This window comes from Perkinsus marinus (assembly GCF_000006405.1).
Source record: "Perkinsus marinus ATCC 50983 genomic scaffold scf_1104296937140, whole genome shotgun sequence".
NCBI classification, from domain to species: domain Eukaryota; phylum Perkinsozoa; order Perkinsida; family Perkinsidae; genus Perkinsus; species Perkinsus marinus.
The window spans coordinates 533879-549367 of record NW_003213889.1 but is presented as its reverse complement, the minus strand read 5'-3'; the positions used below and the strand labels follow the sequence as shown (position 1 = coordinate 549367).

Genomic DNA, 15489 nt, shown 5'->3' with positions numbered 1-15489 from the left:
ACTGAACAGAGCAAGGGAGACCGCCTACTGAGGGGACGCAGACTGCTGCCCCATAGAAGTGGTATTCAGAGAGAATTCCGATACCGAGAAGCTACCACTGCGGTCCTGCACGCAGGTCACCCTGAGTAGGCGGCACATAGCCAGTCTACGTGGGCCTACCAATACTTACCCTTCTAGAGTAACACTTGTGACCGCGGTCAGGACCAACCCCATGCGGTTGCTAAGAGCTACTTGGAAGTCATCAGCATCAGGATGGATGATGAGCTTGTTGCAGGCGTTAGTCGCCCCTACTATGTCCAAGTACAATGTATCGTGGAGGACCTGAGGCATGTTTAATACCGTGAATCGAGAACATCGGATCACATCCCACCTTATCCCAGAGCTCTTCAATACTCATAGACTGCTCTATAGAAGCACCTACCATAGGTAGTCCCGAGGGTGGTGATGACTGCCTCTGTTACCATTGTTCTCGTCTACGCCCTCCCTACTGTCCTCAGCCGTAGTGCTCGGGTCAGGGCCATAGCCGATGCTCTCTAGGGCCTGACTACGTTGGGAGCTGTCGAAGTAGCTCACTGTGGCAATAGGCGAGCGAGGCTCCATGTAAGGTTCATCGCCTCCCAGAAGCAAGGCGGTCTAGCAGAAAGTAAAAGTGGCGATGGTGCGGTATGACCTACTATGCCTTCGGGAGCGAGGACTGTTAGTGGTTGAGAATCCCTCGCGGAGTCTGGAGAATCACAACAGAAGAACTGCGCGTCCATAGAAGCAGGAGAGGCCCTCAACCTAGCCGCTAGGGACCGCTGTAAGGATATCAATGACGCTAATGAGAAGAACAAGCCTAACCCGAAAGGAACATACTAAAACAGATAGTACTGAGCAAACTAACGAGGCCGTCCTTCTGTGTGCCTGTCCCCATTGAGCTCTCTCTACTTATATTGTATCTCCACTGCATCAACGACTTCAACATATGTTCAGAAACGTCCAGACCAACATACTCCGCGCCCTCGTTGGCCGACGATAAGGGTACATACAACTACATAGAAAGACTACCAGAAGTCAGCATAAGGGAGGCACCTACGCTGTCGCCGAGACCCCATCTTTCCTTAGACCTCCTGCGTATAGCAGCCTCAATAGGAGCGCCTTCTGGGGTTGCGGAATCGCTGCCTGTCGATTCAGCACCACTGGGTCGGCCTTGGGAAGTAGTGGAGGAATGGGTTGACTCTGCCATAGGAGCCGTAGCAGGAAGCCTCGGCAAGAAGGAGACTCGAAAGTTTGAGAAAAAAACTAAAGAAGAACTAGTACTAGTAGAGTAGAGTAGCATTCATTCATGCTGAACGGCGTAGTGTGGTGAACTACTATGAGGTTTGATAAGAATCACGCAATCTTCTAGAATCGTCTCTCCAGTCGGTCCAACACCAAGAAGGATAATCATATAGCAGAAATCGATGATCACAACAACCATCACTAACCGCTACGCAAGAAGCAGTGAATGATGAAGGAGTAGTAGGGGAGGTGTCGGTTTCTAGTAGGAAACCACTCACAACACCCTAGGATAAAGCTGGCCTGCATGCCTAGAGCTCACCAAGCCCCCGAGAGCGGATTCCTTCTAGCCCACCAACTATACCTCTGATGTCATCAGCATTACAGTCCTGTAACTAGCACAGCCTCCAGTGAGAGAGGACAGAGTCTGCCCCCTGCTCGGACCTAGTAGTAGCCTACTGAGGTGTCGAAAGTACTTTAACGCCACATTGGTGATGTCACATGCAGAAACGTCAAAGTAACAACACGACTCATGCAAGCTCTTGGTAAGTTGAACGATCCCTCTGGGACTCCTTCTGAATCTTCCGAAGCATCTGCTGCAGCTTTTTACTAGTCCTCGAGTACTTCGGCTCCTTGGATAGGGCCTCCACGATGGGGACAAAAAACTGATGAGATTCCCATCATAGTCCCACACTACACGAAATAAACTCACACTCGTAGGCTGCTGAAAGCCCAGGGCTATGCAGTGCTCCATCACCTGTGTAGTGTCAGTACGCCATCTCATTAGAAACGATCAAGCTACCTCAGCTAGGGCCAGTTTATTACAACTGCTATTATCGACCTTCACTGCTAATTTGATGAACTTGAATACAGCTGGCAGTCGTATGTTGAGAGCTCGATACCCTCGGCAGACCAACACGACTTGATGGAGGTTGAAGGGGTGGTCCAAATGCACTGGTATTAGCACCTGCACAGTATGAAAAAATATGCACATGATCAAATACATGTGTTGGCGACAAATGGAAAATTTGAGGAAATTTTGGAAAATTACCATCGCTTTTTGGACACTCCTACTCGAAACGGCTATAATTAGTGAGGAAACTTTCAAGTTCACTTGAGGGAAGCGATCATATATATTCCCCCAACACTGCTCTGCCAATATCATCACCTCCCGGGCGATCCTCTCAAGAAAACTCCGAGCTCCATCATAATCCTCAACCTGCATTGCCCCCTTGTGTTGCCGCACCAGTTGGGTTACCACACTCACAGCTTCGGCCACTGTTTCCGGTGAGGACATCCTAACGATGAAGTCCACTACCCAAGGCCCTGCCCTGCTAGCCTACACCTGGGGTATCGCCATCCCATGCAGTGTCCCCACTATCGTGCCCATAGCCCGCACTGTATATGGTGTCGTCGTCTTAGGGAAGTCAGCGACGGACCGACCAAGAGCGACAAGTGACTAAAGGCAGTCTTCAAGGTCAACCCAAGGCTAACGTGGTTGAGACCTGTACGGTAGAGATTCGAGAGGAGATGTCCTCAACCAACGAAGGCAGCGCCTGCAAGAACCTCCCTTGCTCCAGCTCAACATGGTGAAGTGCCCTTCCAATTCTGACAAAACGGCGCAGCATGTTCTTATTGTTAGCGTTGTTCTTACACTCCCAAAGACAGTATCACAGCCTTTATATTCAAAGTACTCTGTTGCTCCTCTTCCTGTGAGCTCATGGCAAGTAGCCGCTCACACAGCTCTATTGCTAACCATCTCAACGCCGCCTCGACGTCGTCAGCATCAACGCTAAAGAGAATAGTCAAGTCGCAGGTCTACTGTGGGGGACCAGAAAATACAAAATACTACTCTTTCAAAGTGTTGGGACAGTCCTGTAGAGCTACGCCCACGAAAGCTAAGTCCAACAGCTCCATATGTGGTCCTATACTGGGGATCTGTTGTCCAAGTAGTGACCACAGCCTCCGATGGTCTCTCCTGAGAGGGAACCCCTACTACGATGATTAATAGCACCACCCATTGCTACTCCCCCTTGTCACAAGTAGTAGGTACACGACGAAGGACCATGGCCAGCTCTGAGAGCTCTCTAGTACTACCGCGAGAGACCCGACTCAGGGAGGTGCTCAAGGCCTGAGGAACACCCTATCTGAAGGATTGCTCTGATGAGTCGCGACCGACCCAACAGTAGGTATACCTTTTCTAGGTCCCCATGAGCTGATAGGACCATGCCTCGGAGTAGAGTAGTCCCAGGGGCCACTTGAGACACTCGAAAAAGCACAGAGCATAGCCGAGCAGGATTCCACCTCCCTGAACTCGCTTTCATCTGACCGACACACGCACCGCTAATAAGGCAGCAACGGTCATTCCACAAGCAATGCCGCATACATACACTTTTGAACTCAACAACGATGCTCAACATAGTCTATATCATCCCACCTGTTCTATAATAGCTTTGCATAGATCCTCCCTAAGCAGCTCTTGCTTGCCCATAGCCGCAGCCTGGACAATCTTGAAGGCCAGTTGACTAGGCTTAAGGACGATCTCCGCTGTGTGGGGGATCACAGTCGCCGACTGCATCAGAGTGACATCAACATGAACGAACTGAAAGCATATCCAGGCCCTACCACTCGAAAACCAAAAATTAGCGCAGTCAAGGTTGAAAGTTTTTACTCTCATCACTATTGGGCCACATCGTCATGGCCACTGTAATGAGCCTCTTCACGCCCTGTGTGTATCGCTTTACTTCAATATCGTCCAACAGATGGGACTTCTCCTCCACTCTTCGGCACACTTGTTGAACCACACCTGTCGCACACCGTAAAAGGACGCCGCCCCCCCCCCCCCCAAGTTGGCCTGGCTTACCCAAATTGATACCACCCATGGGCCACAGCTGATTCCCCACGGTCATGTCCAGATACAGTTTATTAGCCTCGACATACCTTAATAAGAAGACTACCCAACCACCGTATGCAGATATTACTCTCTCTTCACTATCTCCTCAAAGACCCCCTTGAGGACGTCCACGACAGCCTCAGGAACCCGCCGTTCCTCCCCTGCACAACGTAGTGACATTCCCCCGACTACCCTGCCGTTGACCCTACCTTGGGCAAGCTTCTCATCGTGCTCTAGGAGTGTCACCAAGGGTCTCATCCTGTCCACTGTGTCGTGATAAGTCTTACGCTTGCCAACTATTGTATCTCGAAATAAAACACAACTCCTCGTTGGAAAGCGCCCCACAACACCCTCCTCACTTTTCCATTTGGGGTCCTCGAGTTTATGCTCCCACACGCCAAGAAGATATAGAATAGAGCACCTAACGACCCAGATAGAGATATGCCGATTTCCGCGACAGCTGCCCTTTACTTGATGAATTCATTATCGTTTTTAAACTGCTCCCTCCCTCTCCCAAGACCATCCGCCTCCCCTACACCAGCAAACTCCTCCTTCGCCCGAGTCTCGAACGCCTCGTTATCAATCTTCAATCGTTTATGGGCAGCCACAGGATCGTCCTGGGCATCTACTGGAGACGGTGAACTCCCGACTGGTGGAGCCCTAAGACGGCCGAGTAGAAATCAAATATCCTCCCAGGACTTCTCCTACTTGTTGATTGGTTTGCGTTTGATGGTTGAGGGATCGAACGTATCGTAAGCATAGAAGCTCTTGTTGGGTTCAGCCTTTTCCATAGCTGCCTGGACCTCCTCTTGCCGTCTCTGGACCAACTCCTCTAAGGATTCAGCTCGCCCTGGACTGCTAGCCCGAACCATTACTGAGGAAGGCTGTATAACGTCACTGAACTCAAGCGACATTGCCGATGGTCGGACGAACACAGAGACGGTATTGTACTGGACGACAGGATGTTGAGAACATAAGCAGATCTCTCATGAAAAAGGAGGCGAATTTGTGAAGGAAAGCTACATCGGAGAGGCGTCCGCGGCGATATCGACTTTTAGGATGTTACGTGAACAGTACAGATCATCCGAGTGGTGCTTTAATACCACTAGTTTGCTCGTCTAGGGTGATCAACTCGGGGATATCTACATCGAGGGAAGCAGTATGATAAGACTCAGTGTTATCACCATCACGCATAGGCTGGGTATTGGCATCCACCACAAGACGATACACCATCACAACATGAGAGCTGCATCAGAATTAGTCGTTGATTTCTCGACCACATGTCAGGTACTTTCCCGTCCTGCGTCGATTAAACCTATCCTCCAGCACATATCCGATTTACTGCATCCATGAGGGAGACATACAAGTGTATCCCCTCGTTCCAAATCACTAACCCGAAGCCACGTAAACTCTGCGCTGTGAACTGCCAATAGTGATCTCTAGCCTGGTTATCAATCAGACTTCCTCAAGATTACAAGTCTATTCCTGTCCAAGCAATACCTATCTTGGCGTTCTCTGCTGAGGAGCGTGACCGTAACGACAAAACGTACCCAGATGCATGAATTTGTAGAACGATGAGGAAAAAATGTGCCAGACAGCGGAGCGAAGCAAACATTGTTTGTCATTTTGATGTGAATGAGCTCGAGTTCATTTTGGATGGTCCGGAATCCATTGAGGATTGATGATCAAAGAGGCTCTTCTAGCCTTTTTAAGTATCTCCCTCGTCTATCAGGAGGGTACAGTTTAACTTCTATTTTGTGTATTGACGATAGTGGGGTAGTATTAGATGTTCCCCCCTACTGTATCATACCACTCAGTCTTCCTTTAATATGTCAGCCCAACTCAAGTTCTGCCCAGAGTGCAATAATCTCCTCTACCCTCGAGAGAACAAGCGGGAAGTGGCATTGGAATATGCTTGCAGGTAGTAGGATCGGACGCTGCTGGTTGTACGTAGTAACCCACACTCGACAATTCCATACCACACCATGGCAAACTCCCCTATAAACTGTCGTCGAACACTATCACTTCAGTTTGTGATCTTCCGGAGCAGTAGCGGTGGTAGAGGTGAAAGCCTTCAGAAACATCTTTTCTCCTCAGGACCTGTCCCTATGTTCAACGAGTCGTATCAAAGGACGATGAGTTAGAGAATATCAATGCCGACGACTTAGTCGTTTTCAGGAATGATGTGTCTTATCACCATAAGTGATACCATTAGTATTACTCCTCGTCGCTTATAGTGTCCATGCAGGGAAGCGTTGATGATTCGAAGTGACGTCATCCACGACCCAACCCTTTCTCGGACCACCGAGTATACTTGCAATAACTGTCCCAACCACGAGGCTGTGTTCTGGCAGCTTCCAGAGAGCCAACAGACCAACGCCATGGCGCTCATCTTCGTCTGTAATTCACCTCGGCTTTGAAATGTGGTGTTCACTGCTTTCTCAGGCACAGCATGTACTGCTTGGCGAATTGAAGGTAAGGAGTAGAGGCCTCCGTCTCATATCAGCATTTACCATTACCGATATACTTGCTTCTACGTCTCCCATAATTAGCTTGGTTGATAGTGGTCAATTGACCCGACAGGATTATGTTGAATTAAACACCATACATGTCATCTCTCCTGCGGTACTCGCATGCGTACTTATCGCATTGGGATCGGAAGGGACCATCCGTCGTTGTGGTCACGCGAGCGTCCAAATAAGTGTTTCTTACAATTGTTCAGAATCATCATCTACTTGCGGAAGGAGTTTCGAGATGCCGGAAAACTGTGTTGAGATTGTGTACTGCAGTAACTAGTCCAACGCAACCACGAAAAGCATACAGGAATGAAATATGAAATTCATTTACATGAGCAGTAGATCCGGCAAGCGACTCAATGGTGTCTTGGTGGTATCCTATTCGCAGTCGAAGAATGTTCCTCCAACTTCTATGCGAGGCCCCTCTTCACGAAGACCAGTTTAGCATGTTGGCTAGGGCACACTTGTCAGGGAATGATATTAGGGCATCCATCGGGTCCGAGAATGCGCTTGGTAGTCGTCACATACTAATCGTAACTCCTCACTCGAGATTGAGCGCGATAAAGTCAGTCTGACGAGCGGGAAGAGATAGGACTAATCATAGTCCTGTTACGACAAACACAGGGGGACCACTTTCCACTGCCTCTGCTGGGCAATGGCCTCCATCAGTTATGGGAGCGTCGGAGGGAGGGCCGATGAATAAGGGCTACTAGGAGGCCGACGAGACAGGCAGCGCTCATCAATGGGGCCCAAGTCGTTCTCTTGGCCCTAAACTTCCTTCACATCTAACGAGGTAGATCCCAGAGAGAGCCGTAGAGACATAGACGGCTGACCATAGCGTGCTCAATATCGCGATACTACTGCATTGTCAGAACTAACTCGAGCCTATGAAGTAGCAGTACAAGAGAGACATATTGAATACAAACTTCATCAGGTTGATAGTGTGCATGATGTTGCTAGCTAACTTCCCTGAGTCGATGTCACTACGGACATCACCGTAGCAGATCGTCTAATTACCCTGGACTCTAGGAAAGGGCTCCGGAGGACCGCCGACTGTGGTACCTACGATCCACCCTCCTTCACACCTGGGAGGCTTCTAGACCTACTGAGCTTGTATAGACAAGATGCTGTGCTGGATTGGGAGGCTGCCATTGAGTTCTGACGACTCTCGTGACGGGAACCACTGCCCGAGGGGGATAGGCCCGATATGGGCTAGTACTAGTCGTAGTACTCTGAAGGGCGTATTTGGGGGGAGTTGTCGGGAGCGTCTAAGAAAGTTGATAGAAGTCGGTAGCAGTAGCACTGACTACGGCTTACCGCTGGTCTAGTGTGCAAATGAGGTGACCTCGGGGACAATACGGGTGACCTCAGGCCTATGATTGTCGGTGAACTGATCATGCCAGTCGGGGGATCATTCTCCATCACGAGGTTATCAGCACGGCTCGGTGGTCGAGGCAGCCTCTGGCCCATGGGGGAGTTTAGACCTACTGAGTGCATGTTCAGGCAAGGACGATGAGCCAAGCATGTCCGCAACGTTCATGAGATCCCGACAAGTCATTCCTCACTAATGCACCGTCCTAATCTACCCTCACTTACCCTCTGCTGACCCCGTGTGGCTCTGCCTGGCATGATCAACTAGCTGACATAACCAGGCACAGGAGTATTCCTTACGATACTCTAGAGCCCACTTCATCCACGTATGTTGTGCTAATGATATGCACTGTTGACACGAGCTACCGGTTACCACTTACCTATTGCCTCTGCTGAGGGACGGTTCTGTGGGTCCACTCGGGAGAGTTTCTGATTGAGATCGTGTAAACGAGGATCGAACCGCGTATAGGTTTCAACCGGTCCACAGACACTCCGTAATACCTGAACTGAGAACTACATACACCTTTCTGAGAGGGAAGTATGGCACAGCTCCTATGCTCCATATGTCACTAGCGGGGGTCTGCTGCCGCCCGGCAAAGACCTCAGGAGCGGCAAAACCTGGCGTACCACACTTCGAGTAAATCTGAGTGGTATCGTTCTCGAGACAACCTGATAAGTAAGAAGCCTCCCTATACTGCCATTTATGAAGCCTTACTCCAACCGAAGTCGGTAAGTCGAATTTGTATGTCCCCTGGTGTTAGATTTGATATGAGGATATTGTCCGGTTTGATATCCCGATGGATCACACCATTATCGTGTAAATACCTCAGCAATGACCGCCTCTTGTGAGGCACACTAGAAGGCAATCCTACCTAGTTGCAGCCGCAAGTTGATCTATGATAATAGCAGCAGTACACGCCGTGATACTCAGGGGTAACGTCTTAACAGCAGAATCGACAGCCAAGGTGGCCAGGGCACCCGAGAGCGATCCAAAAGGACACCATTCGAGCAGCATGTAACTGACCCTCGAGCCTCGATCCACCACTGAATGGTCCGACTACATTCGCCTGGAATCTTCAAAATAGTCGTGGAGAGCTACGATGTTGGGGTGAGTGCACATCCGGGAATGGAGACTAACTTCACGTTTCATCTAAAGGGAATCGGTCCAGATTGATCTCACTGATGCTCTCACATGCTCGGCCATATTCCTAGCCTCAAGTGGACCCTTGGTGACCGTCTTCAAGGCATAGAACTTGTCCTTTCGTACTACTAGGGACACTCTGGCAAAACTACCTAAAGAGAACACCCATACTAGATCGCCCTTAACAGGCTGTGCCTACCTTCCCCTAGTTGAGGCCTTGCCTCCTCAGCGAGCTCGAAGCCCGAGTCCAGCAGCTCCTGGGGTAACGAGGAGGCCGCCTTGGGTGAGGTCAAACAGCGAGATGCGGAAGCTTTCTATACACAGAACTCATCATAAGCTCTCTCGGATTTCCCACCTACCATCACATTTGCTACCAAGTGCTCTCTCATGTCCCCCTTGGTCATAATAGGCAGACGACGACCTGAGCGGACTAGTGCATCACTAGGTCCACTCCCCCGAGGTGCAGCAGGGGGCAACTCAGGGATGAGGTAATCCCGTAGCCGGGCATCCACCGCCACTAAAGCCTTGATGGCACCACGACCAAGGTAGGAGGCGATCTGAGTGACGATACTCCCAGACTGACCAGGTCAAGTCTAGCTTACTGCTAGCATAGTGGGCAATGGGATGTCTAGCAGACCTATTGACGACTCTCTCCCAACAACCGATCGGATTGTCCTCGAAGTCGTCCTGGACCACTCAGCCAAGGGCAATACTGGACCTACAAAGGAAAGTATTGGCCTTGGTGGGAAACCTGTGTAACACATGTAGTTTCCGCGTCATACGCCCGCTCAGGAGATTCCCCTCCTTCTCGAATGACCCGCTTCAGCCAAGCTACCATCAAAGCAACAAGCAATCACTCAAATGACCCACTCGACTGTACGCAACAACATGGCACCCTTATACGCTCACATGCTCATGCATTCACTACTATTGCTTCTAGTACTAAAAAGCACTAGAAGGGGGAGCAGCTATGATAATGATGAGAGTATGGTTCAATAGTACCAATGAACATTACTGTACCAGGGTGAGGATACATTCACATGATGTGAAATATACCATCCGTATGAACGTGAAGGGAGGCTATGTACAGCCAAGATATGTCAACGCAGTCAGTGTAAACTCTACACGGTGTTGCTACCGTTCGTCATAACAAACACGTCAGTAACCACGCAGAGGGACTCCGCACAAGCCAGTATGGCTCGAAAGAAAGGTATCGTGATATTTCTCATTATATAAAACTTAAAGAACAACCAATCCTCAGGGGTCATAAACGTCGGAGATTCGCCGATTCACGCCTCAGAGGCTTCTTGCCGTATCGTGGGATCACAGGAAGTGTCCGAGGCGGCTGATCTCTGCCAGTATGCAGTCTTAGGTTGTCCAGTTGAGCAACGATACTGGCAGTTACTGAATCAACTTCTGCTTGGTCCACAGCAGTGGGCAATGGCGTAGTCGGGTTAGGAGTACAGCACAACACGGAGAGCCTGCACATCACAATAACACGGAAAACGACCAGTTGCGGCCAACCTACCGGCGAGCTATAGGCTTGGTTGGAGGGGACATTTCGATTGATGATGCGATGGATGTACGGATCCGGAAATGAGGAGCTACATTGCTAGCCGCGAAAAGTGGCACCAAGGACCGGCGTCTGTGAGAAGGAGGTCTCGGAGGGAATAGTGTGCTCGAGGCCTGACCGGAAACACCCTTCATGAAAGCACGTCAAATCCGAAAGTAGCTTACCACGTTGTTGGTGTCTCGATTCTCATCAGAGCCTCGGGGTACCACCGTAGGGGACTGGGGTCGAAGGGGTCGCGGCCGCTGTACGGCAACACTCTTAGAGTGAAGGCAATCGGCGGGTGAGAGATACTCCGTACCGCGAGCAGAGTATGCCACGTGTCGAACACCTCGGCAGGGCCTCGCTGGAGTACGCCAATCGGCACTGAAAGACCAAATTGTCACAGTTGCCAGTCGGGCTTAACATTACCTCAGCTCGAGCACTGGAGATGCGAAGTAGGAGCCGCATGCTGGTAACGGACTCCCAAGCGCCGACATTTATTCGCGGAGTTAAACAATCCCTACGACAGTCACCCAATTAGCACGATTGAGCGAATCGTCAGCTGTATAGGTACGACGCAACTCGATTGTTTGAAACGGTGGATTTCGGGCGAGCGCGAATGGTCATTCGTCTTTTAAAGTAGCGCGCGCCCATAAACCATGAAGGCGCAATTCGGGCCTGGAATAGGTTGGGGGATGGAGGATCAGGTAACAAGGGAAGCCGCTATCGCCCTTACATCGGTGACTGACACTAAGTCCCATAGCTAAGCTTAGTTCTATCTAACGTCTCTCTAGGTGTACTACTGTCGGCCTATGCTTAGGTTCTAGCAGGGGAGCTAGGCAGGCTCGAACAGGAGCTGCGCTCAGTGTCCAAGGCCTTGGCGCAAACCAACAATGCTCAGCAACGTATAGAACTATCCAAACTGTTGAAAAGGTGAGCCAGAAGGAGCTTGTGGGACCTACAGTGGAACGTAGCAGATTAAAACAGCAGTGCCAAGATGCGATGCGGGAACAGCAGAAGCAGACACCAATCAGCTCTGATAGGCATCAAGAGGCTCTCTTCGCTGGGGAGGTAGAACATCATCCTCCCGCAAGGCCCGGAAGGACTCTCATTGCAATGGTTTCAGTATAGGCAGGCCTCATAGAAGAGGAAATGCGTAGACAATACGCCTTACTCGACACTACAGACGACGCCCGAGCGAGAGCTGACATTAACGCGAGGATGGCGGTATTGAAGGTAACTGGGAAGGACCTCTATACACGTCCCAGGATTAGAACTTGATAGGCCGAATTCTTGAAGTCCATCGGCGAAATACGCAAAATATCTCCTACACGACCAAGTGCACCATCGAGCTCACAAGTTGGACTTAATGAGAAGGATGCCCTAGAAGCTTTACTACGGGCTGTAGGGGTGGCCCTCACTCCTACTGGGTCGCTATTGTGCTATCAGGTAGCAGCTGGGAATACCCAGGACGTTCGAGATATCCTCAATGACAAGCACACGAGCGTTGAGGTAGACTCCCGGGATGCTTCCGGATGGACTGCACTACATTATGCTAGTCTTATTGGCTGGACCGAGGTGGGGCTATCACGCCTAGTGAGATGATACAGATTGTTAGGTTACCAATTGTCTCATTGGAATGAAAGCTGATGTGAATGCAGTTAATGACTTAGGAGGGAGCCCCCTGCACTTAGCAGTAGAGATGGAAAACCGCGATATGGTCATACCATGGGTCATGCCCCTCTAGCTTCGACAAGACACAGATACAACTACTACTCGATCATCGAGCAGATCCCCTTGTCGAGGACATCATGTGTTGCCACCCTTTCGCAAACGCCAGCCCAGATCTCATCAGAGCCTTCCGGAAATCTCTACCTAGCGAGTAATGTCAACGTTGCTACTGCTAGAGCATGCACCGTACCCTAGGATGTTACCAGTAAAAGAAAAGGACGACGAGCCATGGGAGGTGGACCTTGCCGAACTAGGTGATTATTATACCCAAGACTAGTTCCGTGGCCTTCTGGTCTATTGCAGAGTACGGACCAATGCTGGGGTCCGGTGCCGCTGCGGACGTCTATCGTGGTATTTGGAGAGAGGCAGATGTCGCTATAAAGGAAATCACCTGGGCTAAGGCGAGAGAGACCGAGGACAAAGTGGCTGAGTTCAAGCAGGAACTCGAGATAGTCATCAACCTTAGGTGAATGATTATCAGTGGAATGAGATCGCGCTAATGCCGCTACCGCAGGCACCCCAACTTAGTGCTGTTCATGGGCGCTTTCACCAAGTCCAGACCGCTTCGCCTGGTCACTGAACTCTGTGACGGTGGGCCTCTCAGTTCTGTACTTTACGCTAGGAAAGACCTCGATCTAACCTGGCAACAGGTGCGTACCTGCTTATTCACAATGACGGTAACTCATGTTCAATGTAGAGACATAAAATTTGCTCTGATACTGCCAAGGGCATCTTCTATCTCCATACCAACAACCCTCTTATCATCCATCGAGACCTCAAGTCACAGAACCTCCTTCTGGCCCATCCTCTCACTACTACAACGTAAAGTCACAGATATGTGTCACACTGAGTAGGCAGTAGTGTCACCATCATAGGTCAGTACCTATCGTGAAGATAGCCGACTTCGGCATAGCATTCATGAAGCACCGCGAGTCGGACCTCATTGGGAGTTCATCCAGCTCGCATCATCATCAACACCATGGAGGTTAGTCCCCGAATTCTTGCATATGATGTCTCGAGTCCAGGCACGTGGGCATGGATGGCACCAGAGATATTATCAGAGGACGAATCATGCGACCACCAAGTCAGAGTCGTGACCCATGGACACTGCGAATGTGGCCAATCGCTTAGGTTGATATTTATTCATTCGCTATATGCATGTATGAGATCATTACTCGGACTCGGCCCTATTGCTCCCAGCCGCACCTCACGCCTATTGCTATCGCTATCAACGTCTCCACAGTGAGCCCGATCTACTCCATCTGTGATTTTGCATCGCTCCGCTGTCCGCAGGGTATGAGGCCCGACATAAACCTGGTGCCCGAAGGCTGCCCCCCGCTCCTGCGTGAATTGATGGTTGACTGTTGGCACGGGGACCCATCTGGTCGACCTACCGCCAAGACCGTTTGTCAGAGGCTGAGAGACATGTAGCATGCAGTGATACCCCCATTCTCAACAATTATTATCGTTGAGTTCTCGATGATAGTGGGAAAGGCTTCTGGTTGGATGTTGGCAACATGCGATGTCCAAAGAAGCTGAGGATGATATGCTAACTGATGGCGACTACGCCAGGTGGTGTTGGAACAGATGTTCGCTGTCCTAATTAGAATTAGGAAATTATTAGATTTTTCCTGGAATTTCCACTAAGTTTTCATAGTCACCGACAAATGTAGTCGACTATGTGCATATTTTTCTGCACTGATGCCACTATTATTTGGACGATAGCTATCGTAGTGAGCTCCAGGGATGGGCAACGATATCTCTTCACAATTATATACCACGGTTAACTCGGTAGTCTCACGAACCATGTCGTAAATGTGGGTCAACAAGTGGTGGTGACCGAGGCAGGGACGATAAGATTAGCCGAAGAATGCACTGAATAATACCAACATTCGAATTCTTCGGCGGCACGCTATGTTGCGAACGATCGACATGTTGGTCCTCTTGACGTGGTTAGAGTATTCCAAGTTGCTGAAGGAATGGCTGGGCAACGACGCTGTTCGTGCCGAGCAATTTGAATGCTAGGATCATCTAAGACTCAGGGAGACTGGGTAGTCTCACGGAGTATCCTTCGCTGTGCGCAGCGTATCTTTCTCACAGTCATGCCACACGAAGCGCTAGAGGATTCGTAGTAGCATCGGTCAGGAGTTCTGACTCAGAACCGTGTAACGAAGGAGCAGCTAGATGCTTCACCTGCCGCATATAATGGCGATTGGCACGTGGCGCTCACCATATCAATCGGAATGAGGCTTTGCAAGAGGTATGATACTGTGTGCAAATTCCGCTGAACATCGGCATGGTTCTGTTCCTATCAGAAGTTGACTAGAGCGGAAACATGCGCTTACCGTAGCAAGCACAGTAAAACCCAGTGGTCATGAAAATCAGTCATCATAGTGGCAAGGAAGATGTTGAGTTGGTGTTCTCGGGAAGAGAACTGTGAATGTTTCCGTTTCTCCATAAATGATCGGGAATTCCGCATCATCTGCAGAGACCACTGCTTGCACTAGTAGCGGCGGCTCCCCTCCTTACAAAATCCTTTTCCTCGACATTGATGGTGTCCTCAATACGGTCAAAGGAGGACCCCAAGTCATTTTCAACCCTGTACGTGCCTCTGTAGCACGCTCGTGTCCACTGTAGAGTTCAGGATCTCGTGAATCGTGTCGGGGATATAGTGCGGCAGACGGGGTGCAAGCTAGTGTGGACCACCTATTGGCGCGGTTTCGAGGAGTAAGTCAAGCACGCGTCGCCAGCCACTTGAGCTGCCTGTAGTTACATCACCTACGTCTTCTGCCGACTAGCTGACCTCCCTCCTGATGTGGTCATAGGCAGGACTACAGGAACGCCTCACCTCAACTATAAAGCGACTAACACAAGGGTAAGTCATGAGAGCCCATCGGCCTTACGTAGTGTGAAGACTCAGGTGTACAGCTGCAGACTGGATGAGATCAAGGCGTGGTTGAGAGAGCATCCGCACCTCGTAGAGAGGTACGTCATCCTCGACGATAGGGATGTGGTCCCGTCCGATGAT

General features: G+C 50.2%; 7 protein-coding genes across 7 annotated transcripts in view; 2 read left to right on the top strand and 5 right to left on the bottom strand.

Moving 5' to 3' along the window:
* Window positions 1-24: 24 nt before the first annotated feature.
* Pmar_PMAR023446 (hypothetical protein) lies at window positions 25-1225 on the bottom strand (the record flags this gene model as incomplete). Its single annotated transcript, XM_002783278.1, has 5 exons — window positions 25-121; window positions 170-321; window positions 371-417; window positions 462-633; window positions 1076-1225. The coding sequence occupies 5 exons, from the start codon at window positions 1223-1225 to the stop codon at window positions 25-27; spliced, it is 618 nt and encodes a 205-aa protein (XP_002783324.1).
* A 562-nt stretch (window positions 1226-1787) lies between these two features.
* Pmar_PMAR023445 (hypothetical protein) lies at window positions 1788-5022 on the bottom strand (the record flags this gene model as incomplete). Its single annotated transcript, XM_002783277.1, has 16 exons — window positions 1788-1922; window positions 2060-2224; window positions 2426-2555; window positions 2601-2716; window positions 2763-2865; window positions 2912-3049; window positions 3110-3235; window positions 3285-3388; window positions 3695-3859; window positions 4002-4063; window positions 4121-4197; window positions 4239-4311; window positions 4360-4455; window positions 4510-4571; window positions 4622-4810; window positions 4859-5022. The coding sequence occupies 16 exons, from the start codon at window positions 5020-5022 to the stop codon at window positions 1788-1790; spliced, it is 1905 nt and encodes a 634-aa protein (XP_002783323.1).
* A 957-nt stretch (window positions 5023-5979) lies between these two features.
* Window positions 5980-6636, top strand: Pmar_PMAR023444 (DNA-directed RNA polymerase 2 subunit, putative; the record flags this gene model as incomplete). The annotated part of the gene is made up of 4 exons (XM_002783276.1): window positions 5980-6071; window positions 6248-6352; window positions 6399-6550; window positions 6596-6636. 4 exons carry the CDS (start codon window positions 5980-5982, stop codon window positions 6634-6636), a joined length of 390 nt encoding a protein of 129 aa, XP_002783322.1.
* Window positions 6637-7990: 1354 nt separating this feature from the next.
* Window positions 7991-9789, bottom strand: Pmar_PMAR023443 (calcium-dependent protein kinase, putative; the record flags this gene model as incomplete). Its single annotated transcript, XM_002783275.1, has 11 exons — window positions 7991-8056; window positions 8263-8288; window positions 8418-8538; window positions 8585-8706; window positions 8753-8877; window positions 8955-9056; window positions 9099-9187; window positions 9218-9330; window positions 9378-9492; window positions 9538-9735; window positions 9781-9789. The coding sequence occupies 11 exons, from the start codon at window positions 9787-9789 to the stop codon at window positions 7991-7993; spliced, it is 1086 nt and encodes a 361-aa protein (XP_002783321.1).
* Window positions 9790-10075: 286 nt separating this feature from the next.
* Pmar_PMAR023442 (hypothetical protein) lies at window positions 10076-11227 on the bottom strand (the record flags this gene model as incomplete). The annotated part of the gene is made up of 4 exons (XM_002783274.1): window positions 10076-10659; window positions 10707-10864; window positions 10916-11114; window positions 11160-11227. The coding sequence occupies 4 exons, from the start codon at window positions 11225-11227 to the stop codon at window positions 10443-10445; spliced, it is 642 nt and encodes a 213-aa protein (XP_002783320.1). The 3' UTR covers window positions 10076-10442.
* A 162-nt stretch (window positions 11228-11389) lies between these two features.
* On the top strand, window positions 11390-15192 carry Pmar_PMAR023441 (serine/threonine-protein kinase-transforming protein Rmil, putative; the record flags this gene model as incomplete). Its single annotated transcript, XM_002783273.1, has 15 exons — window positions 11390-11437; window positions 11551-11663; window positions 11708-11801; window positions 11862-11966; window positions 12015-12134; window positions 12180-12308; window positions 12349-12450; window positions 12716-12927; window positions 12976-13111; window positions 13159-13283; window positions 13337-13423; window positions 13482-13545; window positions 13593-13703; window positions 13755-13888; window positions 15099-15192. 15 exons carry the CDS (start codon window positions 11390-11392, stop codon window positions 15190-15192), a joined length of 1674 nt encoding a protein of 557 aa, XP_002783319.1.
* Window positions 15193-15360: 168 nt separating this feature from the next.
* Window positions 15361-15489, bottom strand: part of Pmar_PMAR023440 (Alkaline elastase YaB precursor, putative) — a gene marked incomplete at both ends in the record, with an annotated part of 1266 nt that continues 1137 nt past the window's right edge. Inside the window, one exon of the mRNA XM_002783272.1 lies at window positions 15361-15489. Within this exon, the coding sequence (XP_002783318.1) occupies window positions 15361-15489 (129 nt within the window).